This window comes from Sciurus carolinensis, chromosome 4 (assembly GCF_902686445.1).
Source record: "Sciurus carolinensis chromosome 4, mSciCar1.2, whole genome shotgun sequence".
Classification (NCBI taxonomy): Eukaryota; Metazoa; Chordata; class Mammalia; order Rodentia; family Sciuridae; genus Sciurus; species Sciurus carolinensis.
The window spans coordinates 90,009,143-90,027,126 of NC_062216.1; the positions used below are offsets into that span (position 1 = coordinate 90,009,143).

A 17,984-nucleotide genomic window follows, 5' to 3' on the forward strand; every position below is an offset into this window, starting at 1 on the left:
GTAGTATGTCTGTTCTCTACCCACCAGACACAGGTAGTAACACAGAATATAACTCACCTGAGTTACATCACCTCAAAGTATTCCCAGACATGGACAAATTCTTTTAGTGAAGGAAAGTCATACTCAGTTAAGAACTATAGTTATTCTGTGCTTAACAATAGGAAATGTTCTGAGAAACATGTCCTTAGATGCTTCTGTTGCTGCGGCAACATCACAGATTGTACTGGCACAAACTAAGATGGCCACAGTGTGACTGGGTGGTCTAATCATATAGGATCACCATGGTATGCACAGTCCAAGATGTACTTCAGTGGCTGGCTTTTTCTTTCATTCTTTCAGCATGCACTCAGTAGGGATCTCACGTAGCTCACGCTATTCTAAGTTTGGGGGTGGGTACTAAAAGTACAAGCCTAACAAGAAGTTCTGGCCTCAAGAGTTTAATTTAAACAGAAGTTAGAATAAATACACAAATACACTCTGATCCGCCTAGATACCAATTTAAAGACCAGTTCCTCAGAGGACCTTCCCTGAACACTGACATTTCAGACACCATCATGCCTACCGTCTGTTACCTCACTCTACTTCTACACTGTTCATATTGGCCCTCCCTCCTTTCTACTGGTGATTGAATTCAGACTCTGGCACATGCTGGGCAAGTGCTCTACTACTGAGACACAGTCCAACCTTTGTTTTTTAATTATTTATTTTTTTGAGAAAGGGTCTCACTAAGTTACTCAGGCTGGCCTGGAACTTGTGATCATCCCACTTCAGCCTCCCAGGTGGATGGCATTTTAAGCATGCACCACCACACCCAGCTTAATATATTTTTTGACTGCTGTCTCCCTATAGAGTATAATATAAAGTATAATAATAGGATTCTAATTAGTCTTGTGTAAGGCTGTATCATCAGCATGTAAGCGATAATGCCCAACACATCATAGACATCTGATGACTACTTGTTGAATGAGTAAAATAAACTTAAGACCAAATAAAAGTCCTTGATTATGTAACACTGCACAATTCTATTTATAAGGATAAACTTTAACAGGATTACTTAAGTTAGGGATGATCTTAAATAAAACAAAATAATTGAAAAATACATGGAAGCTGATAGTTCCTGAATACTGTTGTATTTAACTCCAATGAAATTGATATACAGCTTAAAACCAAATCATTAAATTCAAAGAAAACCATTGGAACCATTGTCCAAATCAAGGAGAGGTAAAAATAAGTTCATTCAAGAAAAGAAAATGCCCTAGAATTTTAGGGCTAGTAATAAATTACAGATTATTTTCTACCTTCAAAAAAATTACTAAAATTTGTTATCATTGGTGTTTCTCAGTCTATTAGCATTGCAATTTAGATAGGACATTTCCTTGGTTTGATTTTTTTATGGTAATTTTGTTTTTAACTAGTTTTCCATTTGAAGCTTCAAAAATCATTTACTCTGTTTCCTTTTAAAATTCTGTGTGGTGCTGCATACCTGTAATCCCTGTGACCTGGGAGGCTGAGGCAGGAGGATCACAAGTTCAAAGTCTGTCCTGCAACTTATTGAGGCCCTCAGTAACTTAATGAGACCCAGTCTCAAAATAAAAAAATAAAACGGCTCAGAATGTTGCTCAGTGGTTAAGCACCCCTGGGATCATCCCTGGTTCAAAAAATAAATAAGTAAATAAATTCTGTGTGGTGTGGTACTCCATGTATGTACAATGTTTTTGTTTTTATGAATCATTTAAAATGTGGATTTAATAGAAATGCATGCATGATGAAAGAGCTACTATTAGCTATAAACTCTAGGAGGGCAGGAATCTTTCTGCTATATCTGCTACCATGATATCACCATAGCTGACTCATGGCAAGACAGAGTTGTATGTATTTAAGAAAATGAGAACATAATGAAAAAAGACTAACAAGTTATTCCATATTTACAAGTAAAACTCTTTTCAGTTATATTCATCCATCAAGAGATAATAGGAAGACCCTACATCAAAAGGAATGAATGGAATGGCATTATTCTAATTTTTCAAAGGAGTATCTGTTATCTAACTTGTAAACGTGTAGGAATTAGTCCTTTTCATAGTTTCATTTCATAAACTATGATAAAATTTAGCCACATATTCTTCACTATAGTATAGATATCCCTCAGAAGTTGGAATCAATTAAAATTAAATAAGGAATATTATGTGCTTGATCATAATTAAATGATATCCTCTGCTAATACTATACCTACTTTCATGCCTTTTTTTTTTTTTAAATCAAAGAAACTTGCCAGGACATACTTATTATTCCTTTTATTTATACAGGATTTTGAACTTCCTGAAGCTCATACCATTTTAATATTTATAATTTTAAAATAGTGTTATGGTCTTTGTTTCAATATCCTAAAAGGTGGGGGATATCAGTTTGGATTAAAGTCTATCTATCTACTTTAGAAAGCTTTTGATTTTAAAGTGACTGCCATTAGAGTGGAGAACCTGACAAGTAACTGTGGCCTTTACCTTGTTGTCCCAGGCTGAATGTTTTGTTTCTGGGATATTGGAACAAGATGCACACATTAAAAATTCATAGTGAAATCAAAGGTCACTCATGTGACTTCTTTCTACAAAAGAAGTATGATTCTATCAAATATTTTATTTTTTTAATTTTTATTTGGCTTTTAATTTTTTACAGACTACAGTTTGATTCATTATACACAAATGGGGTACATAATTTCGTTTCTATGGAGATTTCAATGCAGATTCATACCATTTGTGTAATCATACATGTACACAGGGCAATGATGTTTGTCTCATTCCACCATTTTTCATACCCCCTCCCTCTCATTTTCTTCTACATATTCTGAAGTTCCCCAATTATTCTCTCATTCCCCACCCCCACCCCCATTATATATCATCCTCCACTTATCAGGGAAAACATTCGGCCTTTGGTTTTTTGGGTTTGGCTTATTTCACTTAGCATGATATTCTCCAATTCCATCCATTTATTTTCAAATGCCATAATATTATTCTTCTTTATGGCTGAATAGTATTCCATTGTGTGTATATACCAGAGTTTCTTTATCCTTTCATCTGTTGAAGGGCACAATCTAGCTATTGTGAACTGAGCTGCTATAAACATTAATGTGTCTGTGTTACTGTAGTTTGATGATTTTAGGTCCTTTGGGTATAAACCGAATATCAAATATTTTAGACTATTAAAAATTTTGCCCCTTAATAGAAATTGCAACTTTAAGTATCTTTCCCAAGAATATTCCATTAACTTATTACACTTAAAATATATAAAAAATACTTTTAAAAAAATATCACATTTTGTTGTCATTGGAATGTAGTCAATAATGATCATCTCAACATGGAATTTTTCATTTACCATTTATTCTCAAAAATGTACTGGGTCCAAACTTTGGGCTAATAGTAAATTAGGTGGTCTACATTGGAAAGGTCATTATGTAAATTGAATAATGATACAAAACACTGTGTGCAAAGGAGAGATGCGATCACAGATATCCTGGGTGCAAATTCAAGAGGCTCTTCATCCAGATTCAGTGAGTCTAAAAGGGCTTTCAAGTTTTAAAGAATTTTAGAGCTCTCAGTCCAATTCTATTGAAGACTGATCACCATGTACCATGTAAAAATCTAGGCAGTGCCTCTGCTACAACTAAAGTATGTGCTTTTTGATCATCTGAGTCCAACTTTTTCATACCTAAAATCAGAATAAAATGACAATCACAATAACTCAGTAAGGGAGATGTTTACGAAATGCCTACAAGAAAATGTTTATGAAACGACATGGAATAAATAGTGATTCAGAACTTTTCAGATAAGGAAACAAACCAAAAGAAGTAAACTGATGTGCACAAGACTTGGAAGAATTAGAGTGACAGGATAAGAAATTCTTTTGGCTATACTACGCTTCTCAAGTAAATGTTAGTATAAAACAGAAAAAGGCTTAGGTTAATTGCATTATTCAATCATCTGGATCTTGTTTTAACAAGCTTTGGAATCCATATCTACAACAACACAATGTTTCCTATAATATGTAAAGAATCTTTGTACCTATCAAACAAATGAATATTTTTTTCAGTGAATGAATGCATTTTTAAATGGGAAAAAATTAGGACACTGTTTTCTTACATCTAAAACTGAGATTAGGGCTGGGGTTGTGGCTCAGTGGCAGAGAGCTTGCCTGGCATGTGGGAGGCACTGGGTTCAATTCTTAGCACCTCATATAAATAAATAAAGGTCCATTGCCAACTTAAAATATTTATAAAAACAAGATTAAATACGTGAGTTGAGAATTTCAAATCACGTTTAAAACATGCATTAGTAAGACTGACTTTTTACAAAGTTTTTGAAATGTCCTCATTGGTGGACTGGACATACAGATCAATCAAGATTCAGTGGCCAGCCCTCTCTTCCCTTCAGTAGCTGTGTTTATGCACCGGTGTGAGGATGATGGCATCCAGAGACAGAACAAATCACTGGTTTATAGAGAATGTAGTCACTTTTGGCTTTTATAGACATTGCCAAACTTATTTTAAAAACTTATGTTTTGTGCGCCAGCAGTCTTTCTTTAGTTCTTATGAAGTTTCTACAAAAAGTGAAAACATTACTCATAAGCAACTACAGAGGAGCTATAAAACTGGCTTAGTAGATTAAAAACATAAACATTTACTTTATTTAGAAGTAAATGACTACATGTTATGTACCTTCCTTATGGCTGACTCTTATATTGAATAAATTCCAGATTCCACTGTACTCTCAGAAAATCATCAACATTTCTAACCCCTTTGTAAAACTCTGCAGATGCACATGTTTCAGGTTATTGTGCTGATATACTAGTCACAAGTTACTCTTAGCAATATCTATGATTCTTAAATAATTATTGAATTTGAACGAATGGGTTTAAGACAGCTTTCAAAGTGATAAAAATCCTTACATATCAAAATGCTGAAATTTTACTTTCCTTGTTTTAAGTCCACAAAACTCTAATGATTCTTTATTAGATTTTTTTTTTAAACCTGGAATCTGATTCCTAGTCCAAGTTTGCTTAATTTCATATCATCTAGTGTTATTTAGACAGAACTGCCTCTTTTAGGGCAAACACTGGGTCTATATCTCTCTTTTATCTCAAAATTTTACATGTCATCTGACGGATTATTCTCTTTACACGTTGAAGCTACATAGCATATGTCTTCAATTCATGTACTCTAAAGGCAATATATCCTTGATCTACCATTGGCAGTTCTAGAGCTGTTTGGTGTTTGCCTTAATGTCCCATCTTCCAGAAAGAACAAAATTATAGCTTTCAAAAAGGGCCAATTTTATTTTATTATCTCAAATGCAGACAGCATTTTCCTTAACATTAGATATAACACTTTGTGAGCCTAAATGAATGCAGTGTGATCAGGATCAGAAGGGTTTGCCAGGGACACGAAGGGGAAACCAACCAGGCTCTAAAAAGTTCTCTAAAGAAGGCAGGTAAGAATGTGATGCAGACTTTTCTGCAAGACCTGGCCAGAGACCCTCAAAACAATGCCCTGTTTTAGTCTTAAAAGGAAAGAAATAGAAGCCTTCATGCAGATATTTGTGTTATCATTCTACAAATAAATATTAAGTCAGCAAAATACAAATTTTGCAATTGCTTTGTTGAAACACAGATGATCTTTTTAGATTAGTCAAAGCGCCATGGATCCCCAGACACTGTCCTCAGGTGAAGTGCCAATGCAGTGACCTTCTGTGTAATGGAATTTCATGCTAGCTGAAACAGTGTGTGGCAGGACTGGTTGCCAACTGGAGGGCAGTCACTGTTTTCCCCCTTCCCAATAACTATGAGACGATAAAAGGAATTTCTGCACCTTCCCTCCACTGTTACTGAGTGCTTCTGCTACAGATAAGGGCGAAAGACTCTGTAAACCAGCCAGTTACACAACATGGCTGATTAGAAAAGAAGAAACAAATAATTCCTTCAGGCAGCTAATCAGTTTATAGCATATATTGACTGCTCACTGTTGGCAGAGCTTTTCGTCAAACTGTTTTGTTCTGCAAAACCGGACCTCCTGTCCTTTTTGTGTTCATTAGAGGGTTGTTTCTAATGTAACTTTAAAACCGAACTGCACATTTCCAAAGTACCAGAGCGTAAAATGATATCAATTCTAAGGCAAAATTATCTAATGTGAAAAAAATAATAATTATGTGATCTTCGAAGTTAGTGACCTTTACTAACCCACATCGTTTCTTGTAAAATGAGACTGACTTTAATGGGTATGACAACTACTTATTAATAACTGAAGTATCCAAATCAAATGCTATTTATTCCTATTTTACAACGTTTATAATTTTTTTTTACTTTTGAACACTATTAATGAGAAACACTTTTCTAAACTTTTCCAAGTTGTGATTTGTATGAAAGTAATTTCCCCAATCACAACTTACAACAAGCCCTTAAGAATTGAGTTTGGGTCTCTATTTTCACAAAAGAGCACAGGCTTTCTTGCTTGCTCACTCGCTCTCTCTTACACTCACACATTTCTGGGAACTAATTAAAATTAAATGAAAAATGATCACTGTAAGTGCAGGAGCCAAGTTTTAGTTCACAAGAAGACCCAGGAAATGCTGCAAAAGTTGCAAACATCCTAACAAATGCAAAAGTTCTAAGTGAATATATTACCTTGCATTTTCATTAATAAATCATCTAATAATTTCATAAGTGTTTGTTTGCATATTTGAGGAAAGCAGCACATACTTATTCTTCCCCCTCCCACACAAAACCTTAGTATGTAATACTTATGCCTTTATTTGTCTCACCAAAAATAGCTGCTCAAACAACTAAGCCATTGTTCTTGTCTAACTTCTTCAGAGGTGGCAAGAAAACTACATTCCTGGGCACTGCATAATCTTCTCGCCTGACCCCCCAAGAACCTTTAGTCAAATTCATTTACCCCCAGAGGGCAACCTACTATTGTATCCTCTCCACTTTCTAGCCACCTATGAACAATGGATAGTAATTGCAACTGTCACGGGCAGTCAGCAGGAAAAGTAACCCAGTGCTTTTTTTCCCAGTTTACTGCCAAACCTGAGTGGAGCACCTAATAACCATGCCCCCAACAGAAGAAAGACCTACAGTTGCTTTTAAAATGCATCTGAAAACAGCTTTTTGAACAGAACCAGAGGACAATAACCAAACTTGTGCTCTGAATGTGAAGCTTAAAAAACTCAAAATTAAAGACAGAAACTTCTTTTGTGATTGTACTGTAGCTTCCTAAACTAACCCCCCAGGCAAGCCTAAAAGGACAGCTGAGCCTCTTTCCTCTAAGCTTATCACTGCTGCTGTTGAGGCTTTTAAGTCTGACTTGTAAAGGAAAACGAGGGAGGGAAAAAAATGTTTGTCCTCCAATGGAATGAGATCACAAGGCTTGGGACAGGCGGTCCTCTCTGCTCTCCTCTCAGTTATTACCTAGGTCAGTGAAGAATAAAGAACCTCACGTGCAAATGGGTTAAAATCCATCAAAATAAGATAAAGGACTTGCAGCCTCTGAAAATCACACTTCTCAGTTCTCCTTCAACTTTGTCTTCAAGCTCTTTAAGGCACATCGATTATTATTTTATTATTCATTTAAATGTTATTACGTGACAGATTATGGTTAGGAAACTAAGTGTCAACTAGTTTCTCTCACCATCAATTCACAATTAAATATTGCTTAAATATACGTGATTCCAAATGATTAAGAGGAACAAATGAGATATTCAAACATTTTCTGAAAGTTTCCAAGTATTCAGATGTGAACATCATGTAGGCCAACATCTTGAGAAGGCATGTGCTTTGTCCTTCTCCAAGATACTTGGATGTAGTAGAGCACTAAAAAGACAACTGTCCCTCTCCTGGAGGAACACTTACAGATGCACACATGCAAAAAAGTCATTTATACACACATTTTGTCATGCATGTTAACATAAATCTGGTGATGTTCTAAATATATATTCAGCATCTACCAAAAAATACAAAATGATACATAACTAAATATGTTAATATTGATGATCAACTATCTTGACTTTCTCAAAATCGATCCTATTTTAGAAATTACATTTGTAAGTGTCCTGTTGGCAATGAGTAGGAAACTATAGGTTGTCTATCAGGTTCTGAGAAAAAAACGCTTTGAAATTAATTGAAAGGATCATTTGCTTCTATTTCTATGTGAAGAAACTAAATCTTCTCCTCTTATTATTAGTGGAAATTTATTAAGTTATAGATATTTGTTATCTTCCATATCCATATAGAGTTTTTCTTCCTTGTATATAATTGCTGTTTCCAATAAAACAAAAACAAAAACATTGACCTCACTAATGAAAAAAATTTTGTATTATGCCTTCCCCACTTGGCATTTCTGGTTTCAACTGCAAAACATGTGCACGCATACTTTCAATATGCAGAGTGTATAAAATCATGCTATAAGATACAGCTTTTAACCTTGCTGTAGGCATAGTCCAACTTATGAAATAAATCAATCACTTAAGTTAAAAAAATAAGGGGAACATGAAGCATGTTAAATATATAGTGGGGTTATTCTGTTAAAAACAACCTACTGCTAAAGAAACTAACAAAGAAAAATAAGAACCCTGATAACATTCCCCTTGCAGCGAGAAAGATCTAACACAGAAAATGCATGAAGAAGAAAGGGATGGAGAAAGAAATACTTTATCACTATTAATATCCCTTAATATCAGCTTCTTTTCTGCACAGTTTGGGTCAAAATAATTACACACATATTACCTTTTATTTCGCCAAAGTTCCCTGATCCCATTGCAAGAAGCTTGTCTTTCCAGTCCTTTGAGAGTAGTTTTTCAATACTGGGGGTTTCTGAATAAAGAAAAAGAAATGTTAGCAAATCAACATGACTGTTTTTACAATGGGGTTCAGTTAAATATCTATCTGCTAAAAATAAGGCCATCCCTATCCTGGCCCCAGTTCATAATGATTTCATCAACAAACTGATAACAGGGGAGGAAAAAAAGGGATGTGTTTTGTCACCTGCTGTTTCAAAATCATTAGCTTTTTCCTCTTGCTGAACAAAGCCATACTAATTCTTTATGACAATAGGTACATATAAACCTGCAGTTCATTGTTTTTCAATTTGGTGAACAAATTCTTGCTATAATGGATGCTTGTCAGTTTCAGGGTGTTAGTCTGCAGTCAAAAAATAATTATGTTGATAAAATGCAGAGTAAAAAAAAAGGCAAAGAATTAGCTCTTAAATCTGCTACATGTAATTATATCCCTCTGTGTGTTTACAATTACATCCACTTTATAATATGTGTTTAACATTGCGTGGTGGTAAGCACACTGTGGTAAGATTTACCAGTGCCATGAACATTTTTTTAAAAAGTTGATATAAAAGAAGCTTTAAAAGGAGTACAAAATCTAGAGAAGTGAGCAATGCCTATAATAGAAACCTATTATTTTCATATTTTAGATCTGTATCATACTCTTTTAAAATGCCCTGTATTGGGACAGGACACATATTTTAGAAAGCAAGGTTATGCTTTGGTCGGGTATTTGTTTCTACAAACCACAGGGTTCTTGACCTCTCCTTTTGTGTTGGATTTTAATGTATAAGTAAATATAAATGCTGATAAAACTCCCAAACATTAAACTCAGTTCCAAACAATGTAATTGTATATTCTTGTCAGCATTTAGATGGGTACACAATTACAATGGCTTTCAATCCCACTATTAGCACTGCATTCAGTTAGAAAATGGAGTGTACTAAAAGATAAGTGTCCCAGTATGCTCCATCTAAATAACAATACCCACACTTATTATCTAGATCTAAGACATGCACTGCCATTCTCTACATCGGTGTTTATGTGTATTTGTGTTTGCTCAGGCATTTGTTTACCCCCTAGGAGGAGCATAAAGGGAGTACATGTTAACTTATCAAAGGGACCGTCTGTCCTAGAGACCGTAGGTTTATTAGAAACTGGTTAATTCTCCCCACAGTGAAACACATTTTTAGGAATCTTCATCATCATCTTTGGCTAATGCCACTACTTTGTTCAGGGTCCCATCTTACCAGAATCACAAACCTAAATGGAATTTGCACAGAGCAAGGGTACAGAATATGGACTACTTCTTCACCAGATGTCATAATTGGTAGAAATTGAAATGGTGAAAAGCTCTGATTATTGTTTTACATAGTTTATACATGTAGTGCAAATATACACACACATACCACCAATACTATGTGAAGCTTCACCTATGGAATGTAGAAAAGGTTTTTTTTTCCTTTGTAACAAAACTCTCTTTATCCCATTTAAGGTTAAAAACAAAGACCCTAAGGAATTTACTCTTAATTTTCTAAAATATCCCTACTTCTATATCATATTGCTTTGAAAATAATAATTGCAATTCTGAGTAACGAAGTAAATATCATTGTACTGTAATCAATATTTCTGTTCACTGAAGCTTTAAAAGTAACTTTGAAATACTTCTGCAAAGATTTTCAACGTTTCTACATTCCCAGTAAACACTTTGTGAGCAAAATCATTTCTTAAACCTTATCAGAGCAGGTCAAACAAACACCACTGTGTCTTTTTTCCAGCACTCTACAAAAATTCTTGAGTAGCATATAAACAGGGCACAGCCAATATGGTATTTGCAATTGAGTACTGTCAGTCATTAAAAGCTAACAAACCTTTGCAAAGCAGGAATGCAGCAATAGAAATCCATTGTGCACTAACAATAGGCCCCTGAACCTCCCTGCACCAAAAGCAGACCATTTTACTTTTAAGGCTATTGTCTGTAAAGTCCATGACAAAGCTTTTCCCCTGCAGCTAGACAAAATATTCACTGTAGTGTGCTCATAAAGAAACAGAAGTCTTCTGTCTAAGTTGCAGAGTTAAAGAAACAGCGGCTAGATTTCTGAGACCTGCAGAACATTCCTGGCCTTATTATAAACCAGCATAAAGATATAAGGCTCCTGGACAGAGCAACTTTTTTCTAGTACCTGACTTTTAGTACACAGTACAGAAAAATGAATAACTTCTTTAGGACCAAGTTATTTATAAAATGTAAAATGAGAAACATATCTGACTCAGGGTTTTCATGTCTGTGGGTGAATAAAGACACTAATACTTGGAATTTGGATGAGGTATATACAATAGATTCATGTTCAAATACAGTTATTGAGCAGCCTCTCTGCCAGGAATTATGCTAGATGTTTTGACCTGTATTCTCTCATTTAATCACAGCAACCAACTGAAGACTTAAGAGTGTGTTGTTATATCTATTTTATAGGTTAGAAAAGGACACACACAGAAAAAAATGACTGGTCTGAGGTTTCATAAAATGGATGGGAAGATTTAAGATCCTGAACTAAGTATTCTCTCCTACAAATTCCTAACTCGAATCCACAACAAAATGATAACGAAAGGTCCTATTTTGAAGCCTAAGTGCTAAGCAGTGCACCAGATCCTTCACACATGGTATCTCAGACTTCTCACAATAATCTTCTGAATTAAATATTGATGCATCTGTTTTACCACTTAAGAAACCAGAGTTTAGGAAGATATCATGACTTGCCCAATATAGAGCTAAATTCAGCCGAATGGATCACAAAATCTTTGTTCTTTCCAGCACAAGCACACATTCCCTCGTGTCCTCCAGTAAAAAAAAAAAAAAAAAAAAAAAAAAAATCTGGATAGTAGCAAAACCTATTTTTATTAACTCCACTGGATGGAATGAAGTAAACACAGGATAAGTTGAAGTTCTCAAGGTAACATGAATGAAGAGTGACAGCTATGGGGTTAAAGGCAAGCATTTTTACACTTTCATTATCCTCAGAATGTAGTCCAACCATAGGATTTTGCACTTTAGAGTTCTGGGCAACTTAATGAAAACACATGACTATACTGCAGAGATATACAATGAAATAGCTAGTTCTTTTTCATGTAGTAGCTCCACATTAGACAACCTGGGCTCTCACCAAGACTTTGACACTGGCCAGCTGAGGAAGTGAACCTTAGGAGGTAGGGAGGTCCTATGTACATGACTTCACCTCTCTGTCTGAATTTCTGTAAAAAGGGCTTTAGCAAATCCACATCCAGTGTCCTATCAAGGCTACAGTGTCAGTTTGTTTCCATTGGTGGTTCCTAAAGAAATGCTAAGAAATTATCTCACAATAATGAGCACAATGAATGGCTGTGTAGCAATGACTGAACTTCTGGAAAAACAGTAAATATCTCATAGAAAATTCATGATTGGAAATGTAAGAGACCAAATGGCAAGATCCCAATATTTACAATACACCTGTTTGCTAATGTGTGAATCAAATAAAGTGAAATTTATCACAATTTTGTAAAGTGCTAGTGCTGTTTCACTATATATGGAATAAAAAGAAATAATCATCTATTAATATTTAATTTCTAAAATGAGATTTTAAAAAACAAATTGTTTTATACTATGCATATGATATGTTTTGTACACAGGTATTTCCAAGTGTTCAAATTTCTAATTTAAAAATTCTGAGATTCCTTTCTCTTGAGAGTTCATTCTTCTAAGCATTAGAGTATCATAATTATCTCCAGACTAAGAACAAGGGCTCTCTATGTTAAGGCAAGTGTAAGAGTGAATAATAATTGTATTTTTGCACAGGGTTCAGTTTGTAGAGTGCTGCCCAGTACAATACCCTTGTCATTAGCATGTCTAGTTACATCTATTTTGCCGATGAGGAAACTAAGCCTCAGAAATGTGCTCTGTTCAACATCATCTACTCAGAAAGTAGAACAGATGGAATACAAAACCAGGTCCTGTTAATTCAAGGATGTCTTTAGGGGAAAGTTAAATGCATCTACTTTAAAGGAGAAAATTTAAAAAATGTTAAAAAATAGGCTACATTGAAGATAAATGAATGGTATCCTTCATCAGCTAACATATTAATATTAAGATGAGTCAAACCAGATTACTTTGTTTCTGCCACCAGGACCTTTCCGATGTATTTGCTTGCTTTTCCTTTCTCACCCTTGCGCCCTTGCTTCTTTTGCTCACATATGCTTCTCCACATCAATGCCTATGGCAATCCCCACCAGTGAACGGCCCCCCAACTGTGCCAGCCATTGTTACAACAGCATCCTGCCTCTTTAGGGCCTGTTCATTCCCTATAACTCTCACTCTGTTTTCCCTTCAGTGCCAAACACTCTTAAGACTGACTCCCTCATCTGGAACAATGAGACCTAGAGACTCATGCCAACATATTGTAATTCTCCAACAAGCTGCCAGTGCCAAGAATTAAACCACATTCGCTCCAGTGCAGTAGCTTTACACACAAGCTCAGATTTTTGCTTTGTGTTTATGTAGGGTTTTTTCCCCCCTTAATCTCCCTTGAGCTGCTGTGGCAGAACTCATTGAAAAATCGAACAAGCAAAAAATATGTATGTATAATATTTGACTTTTCAAAAAAGTGCCAGGAGTTAGTTCATACCAAATGTATCACTGTTTATACTTTAATTTTGTAGCTTAAACTAAGCTGTGTTATTCTAGACATGCGATAGTATGTGCATTTAGGAATGGGAGTTGTCATTTGGAAGGAACAATAATATAACTAAATTTCAAAATATACCCATACCTTCTTTGAAGTCAAGAAGTAAAAGCATATGTATATTATTCATGTAATAGAATTTTAGAACTAGAAAGATCTTTAGATATCATTTAGATAAGCAGAATCATAAAAGTAATTTACTAAAATATTTATCAGACATAAATAGGACATAAATGGTTTGACTTCTTAAAACTAAAACAAAATAAACATTCCATTGCCATGTAAATCTAATATACACTAAACAAATTTGAATTCCTTTTCTATGTGAATTAGATCTTTTTTGGTGCTAACAGATTGCCAATCTTTAAGTGAGTTATGGATTATACAGTATTCTTTAAATATTTTACCAAGGCAATTAGCATTGGAAATGACTATTTTGCCCAATAGCTGGTCTAGACCAAACTCTTCATTTTACAGATTGGAAAATGATAAATTAGAAAGTTTAAATAACTTTCCCAAATTCACAAGTCTATTTAAAGATAAAGGCAGAACTTAAAGCATAATTCCCTATTCAGTGAATGTTCTCTTCAATAAATCACAAACCAGTACTACAATGTTTTCTTCTTTATCTTTCTTTTTTTCAGTGCTGGGAATTGAACCCAGGGCCTTACACATGCTAAGCACACATACTACCACTGAGCCATACCCGACTACAACAAATTCCTTTAATAAAGAACCAAACTATTTGAAAAACGAAAATTTAGTCCCATTTTATTCACCTTTTCTAGTTTTAGTTGATAATTACATGAGGTGATTCTGTTATAATTAGGTATTATTAACTCAATAATCTCTCCTGGAATTAGGTACTGTTAACTCAGTATTCTACTCTTGAAAGTTTTCATCTGATAGTTCCATGTAACTGAAGAATAAATGCACACTAGTACATGTAGCCAAATGGTTTTCCTCAAAAAGCTAATTACAATCCAATGTATTATTCAATTAAGGATCATAAGACTATTTTTGAGAGGAAGACTGAGGTGAACAGGAAATTACATATCAGGAAACTTTCAATTCATGTTGACAATAATGTCTACACAATATTTGGGGACAAATACTAAATAATGTGGCATAAATAACAGACTCATATTTCTGTAAAATCACTTGTGCACTGTAGACACAAAGGCCCTATAAGAGTCTCCTTTGCCAGCCACAGCGGCTAGTCTACCACTGGAAATGTCAAGTTCTTCTAGGAAATTTTTTAAAATTACACACAGCACAACACACAACAGAAACACATCTGAAATTCCAAAGCATTAGGATTTCAATAAGCCTTACTTTTATATGTAATTATCCTGAAATGAATTAAGCTCTGGAAATACTTTAGTTTTAGTGTTGCCAAAATACTTGTTTGTTTCCACTTGAAAGTTATTAAGAGCTTGTAACAGAAAAAAAAATCTTTGACTGACTCAAGTTATAAAAATTTTAATGTTCAATCAGTTTTTGGAATATGCAATACCTAAATGATTAGTCACAAGTCTAAGTTTTCTTATTGCACCAGCTGAAACAATGAACACATCTGTTCAGTCATCCCCCAAAGTTGTATCACATTTTAGAAGAATATTTTTTTCGTCACATGATTAAATACATCATCAATATGGCATACTTGCTACATATCCATAACCTTGGGGTTACACCTGATAAGATGTATAGTTTAGACTCAAAAGTCTCCATTAAAAGATAGACTTAATTTTGAAGTGATAGAAAAAATGATCATTTCATCTACTCCATCACTCTGAAAGTAACTGTATTTTCTTGTGCAGACTAAAGCTCGTTGTTTTGTTTTTGTTTCAAATATTAGATCCCAGTGAAAATATCACCAGTTATTTGAAAACAGCATTTAAACAAATAATTGCACCGTCAGTCCTCACATATAAAATCTCCTTCCTGTTTTACTAATATAAAAAATAAAAATAATTTAATGTCAGAAAACCTGGTCCATCACTTACTAGTTTTGTGATCTTTGACAAGTAATTTAAACTCCATAGTTCAATTTACTCATGTGAAAAAAGAATAATAACTGCCCTCATTTCATGCTTGCTGTGAAAATTTATTTATGGAAGGCACTTAAAACAATGCTGGGTACAAAACACCTAAAACTGTTAATCAACATTACAACTCCTACTTAGTATATAACAATTACAGAAAGCTATTTTAAAAATCAAATGAAATATATCTATATGTGTTTATTTCACCTGTCCTTAAAACTACTCAGAATCAAAAGTTTCTTCAAAGGGCAATAGTTCCACCTACATCCATTTTCATGATAATGACTGCCTATTAGTTTTCTTCCTGATGTGACAAATGAAGGGGTACTCTGATGTGACCTACAAGGAAGGTGTCCTTTCGTGGGTTAGTGCATGTAATATCCCAGAACAGGGTGTGCATGTGGGTGTGGTTCACGTGTGTGCGCACACACACACACCCCTAATCTGTGCCTGTTTTTTTTTTTTTTTTTTTTTAAACAGTTGTCTTTCTAACTTTCCAAAGGTTCTATTAGGTCTTCAGTGATACCTAAAGCTTTTTAAAAGCCAGTGCATTTGACAAGTGAAAGAGAACAACAAATAGCTTTGTAGTGCTCTCTTCTCAGGGCCACTCAACCAACAGTAATAGTTATTATTTTTATTTATTAGCAGTGTAGCCATGTGCTCTCTCATGGCTAACTCACCCCAACCCACCCCTGATAGCAAAAGCATTTTAACTTTTAATAAAAATGGGAGAGTGCAGCACTCTTGTGTAAGGCTCTTTCAGTAAAGTGCACAGCTAATGAATATTGTCCATTTGGATCCAAATAATTTATGATGTCAGCAAAGTGTGGGTGGAGAGATGTGAATCAAGTTCTAGCCATTAGTTACAATGAAAGGGTGAGAGTGAAGAGGAGGAGGAGGAAGCAAAAGGGTTACTAAGGAAAGAGGGATAGAAAAGAAAAGCAAAAGTAACTTGAGAGAAAGAAAATCAGGGAGAAAGATGTTTATGATGTATCACTAGTAGCCAATTTGTAAAAATCAAAAGACGACAACACATAGCTCTAAATAAGTTACATGTCCCTATAGACATATCTAAGAAAAGAAGTAACTAGAGGTGTATTTGTATTATAAATGATACAACTACCCTACTACAAAGAGTGCATGTACATATCATTTAAATAGATATCTAGAACATGCTGAAAATGAAAATTAAAGATACTTGTAGAATTTTTTGTTGTTTCAAGATTGTGAAATTGGGTGGTAGAAAAGAGAAAGGAGATACAAAAAGCATAGAAATAGAAAAGCACTTAACATACATTAGAATAAGAAGTCCAATACTTTAAAAATATGACAGAATGTTTTACCACTGGAAGTGAGAATTAAAGCGCATACAGCCTGATGCTAAACCACTACACATCCTGAATCTTCTCTATCACAACATATGTGAACACAAATCGCAATCTCAGCCTGCCAGATGCCCGAAAAGATAGGAACAATAAAAACTGACATGATTCATATGATAAATCAGAGTTCGTGATATGCAGGTAATAGAACGGTTGAGCTGAAAAGCTAGTTGTAATTCAAATGATATTTTTTATGTTCTAATATATACAATCAGATTTAAAATTCAAGAAAATATTCTGATTTGCTTAAAATCATATATCAAAATTTGCACATAGCCTTCTCAACCAAAGTGGTCCATCTGCCTTAACAACTTGTTATATTTGGTCTCTCATAACCTTTTCATGAATTTTGGATTGTGTCCTTTGTGCAGTAATTTTAGATAAGAAAATACAATAGTCTTATTTCTAAAATGGCATTTCACATTCACAAGCTTAGACATAATCTCATCACAATGAAACCTGTAGTTAGGTCTTCAATGATACCTAAAGCTTTTTAGCTATGTCCTCCAAGAGTACAGAACAGCCGAACAACAAAAAACCTGACTTGTAAGGGTTTCTTTAAAGAATATTTTCATTTAAGAAGGAACAAGATAAAGAATATAAAGAGGAAGAATACAAAAAGATTTTAAAAGATCAAAACATGGATAAATAGTAAAAGGCAAATGAACAGTGTTTTTTTTTTTAAACCTTCCATGTGTCACCAAAGCCTTTCCATTTTAATGATATAGGTAGAGGGTATAAAATTAGACATGTAAAATTTATTGATCCGTGTATATAATTTTGTACAACAGAATGTACAAAACTATATTTGCTTTTAATAGCATAATGCACTACAAAAGCCATCAGACTACTATAAAAATAGATGTAATACATGTCACATATGGATGCTGCCATTTTCTTTATTTTGGAAAATTCACATAAAACAGGCACATGTGCACACACACATAAAATCAGAAAGTATCATACCCTTTCTATTTATTCATTCGTTGACCTAACCATTTTCTGTAGTGCCGGGATAGGCACTGAGAC

General features: G+C 34.4%; 1 protein-coding gene across 12 annotated transcripts in view; it reads right to left on the bottom strand.

Moving 5' to 3' along the window:
- The window catches only part of Sox5 (SRY-box transcription factor 5), a 943,363-nt gene that overhangs the window by 192,755 nt on the left and 732,624 nt on the right, over positions 1–17,984 (bottom strand). For all 12 annotated transcript variants that reach the window (XM_047549529.1, XM_047549528.1, XM_047549526.1 and 9 more), the window contains one exon: positions 8,767–8,853. In XM_047549529.1, the coding sequence (XP_047405485.1) occupies positions 8,767–8,853 (87 nt within the window). The remainder of the gene's footprint in view (positions 1–8,766; positions 8,854–17,984) is intronic.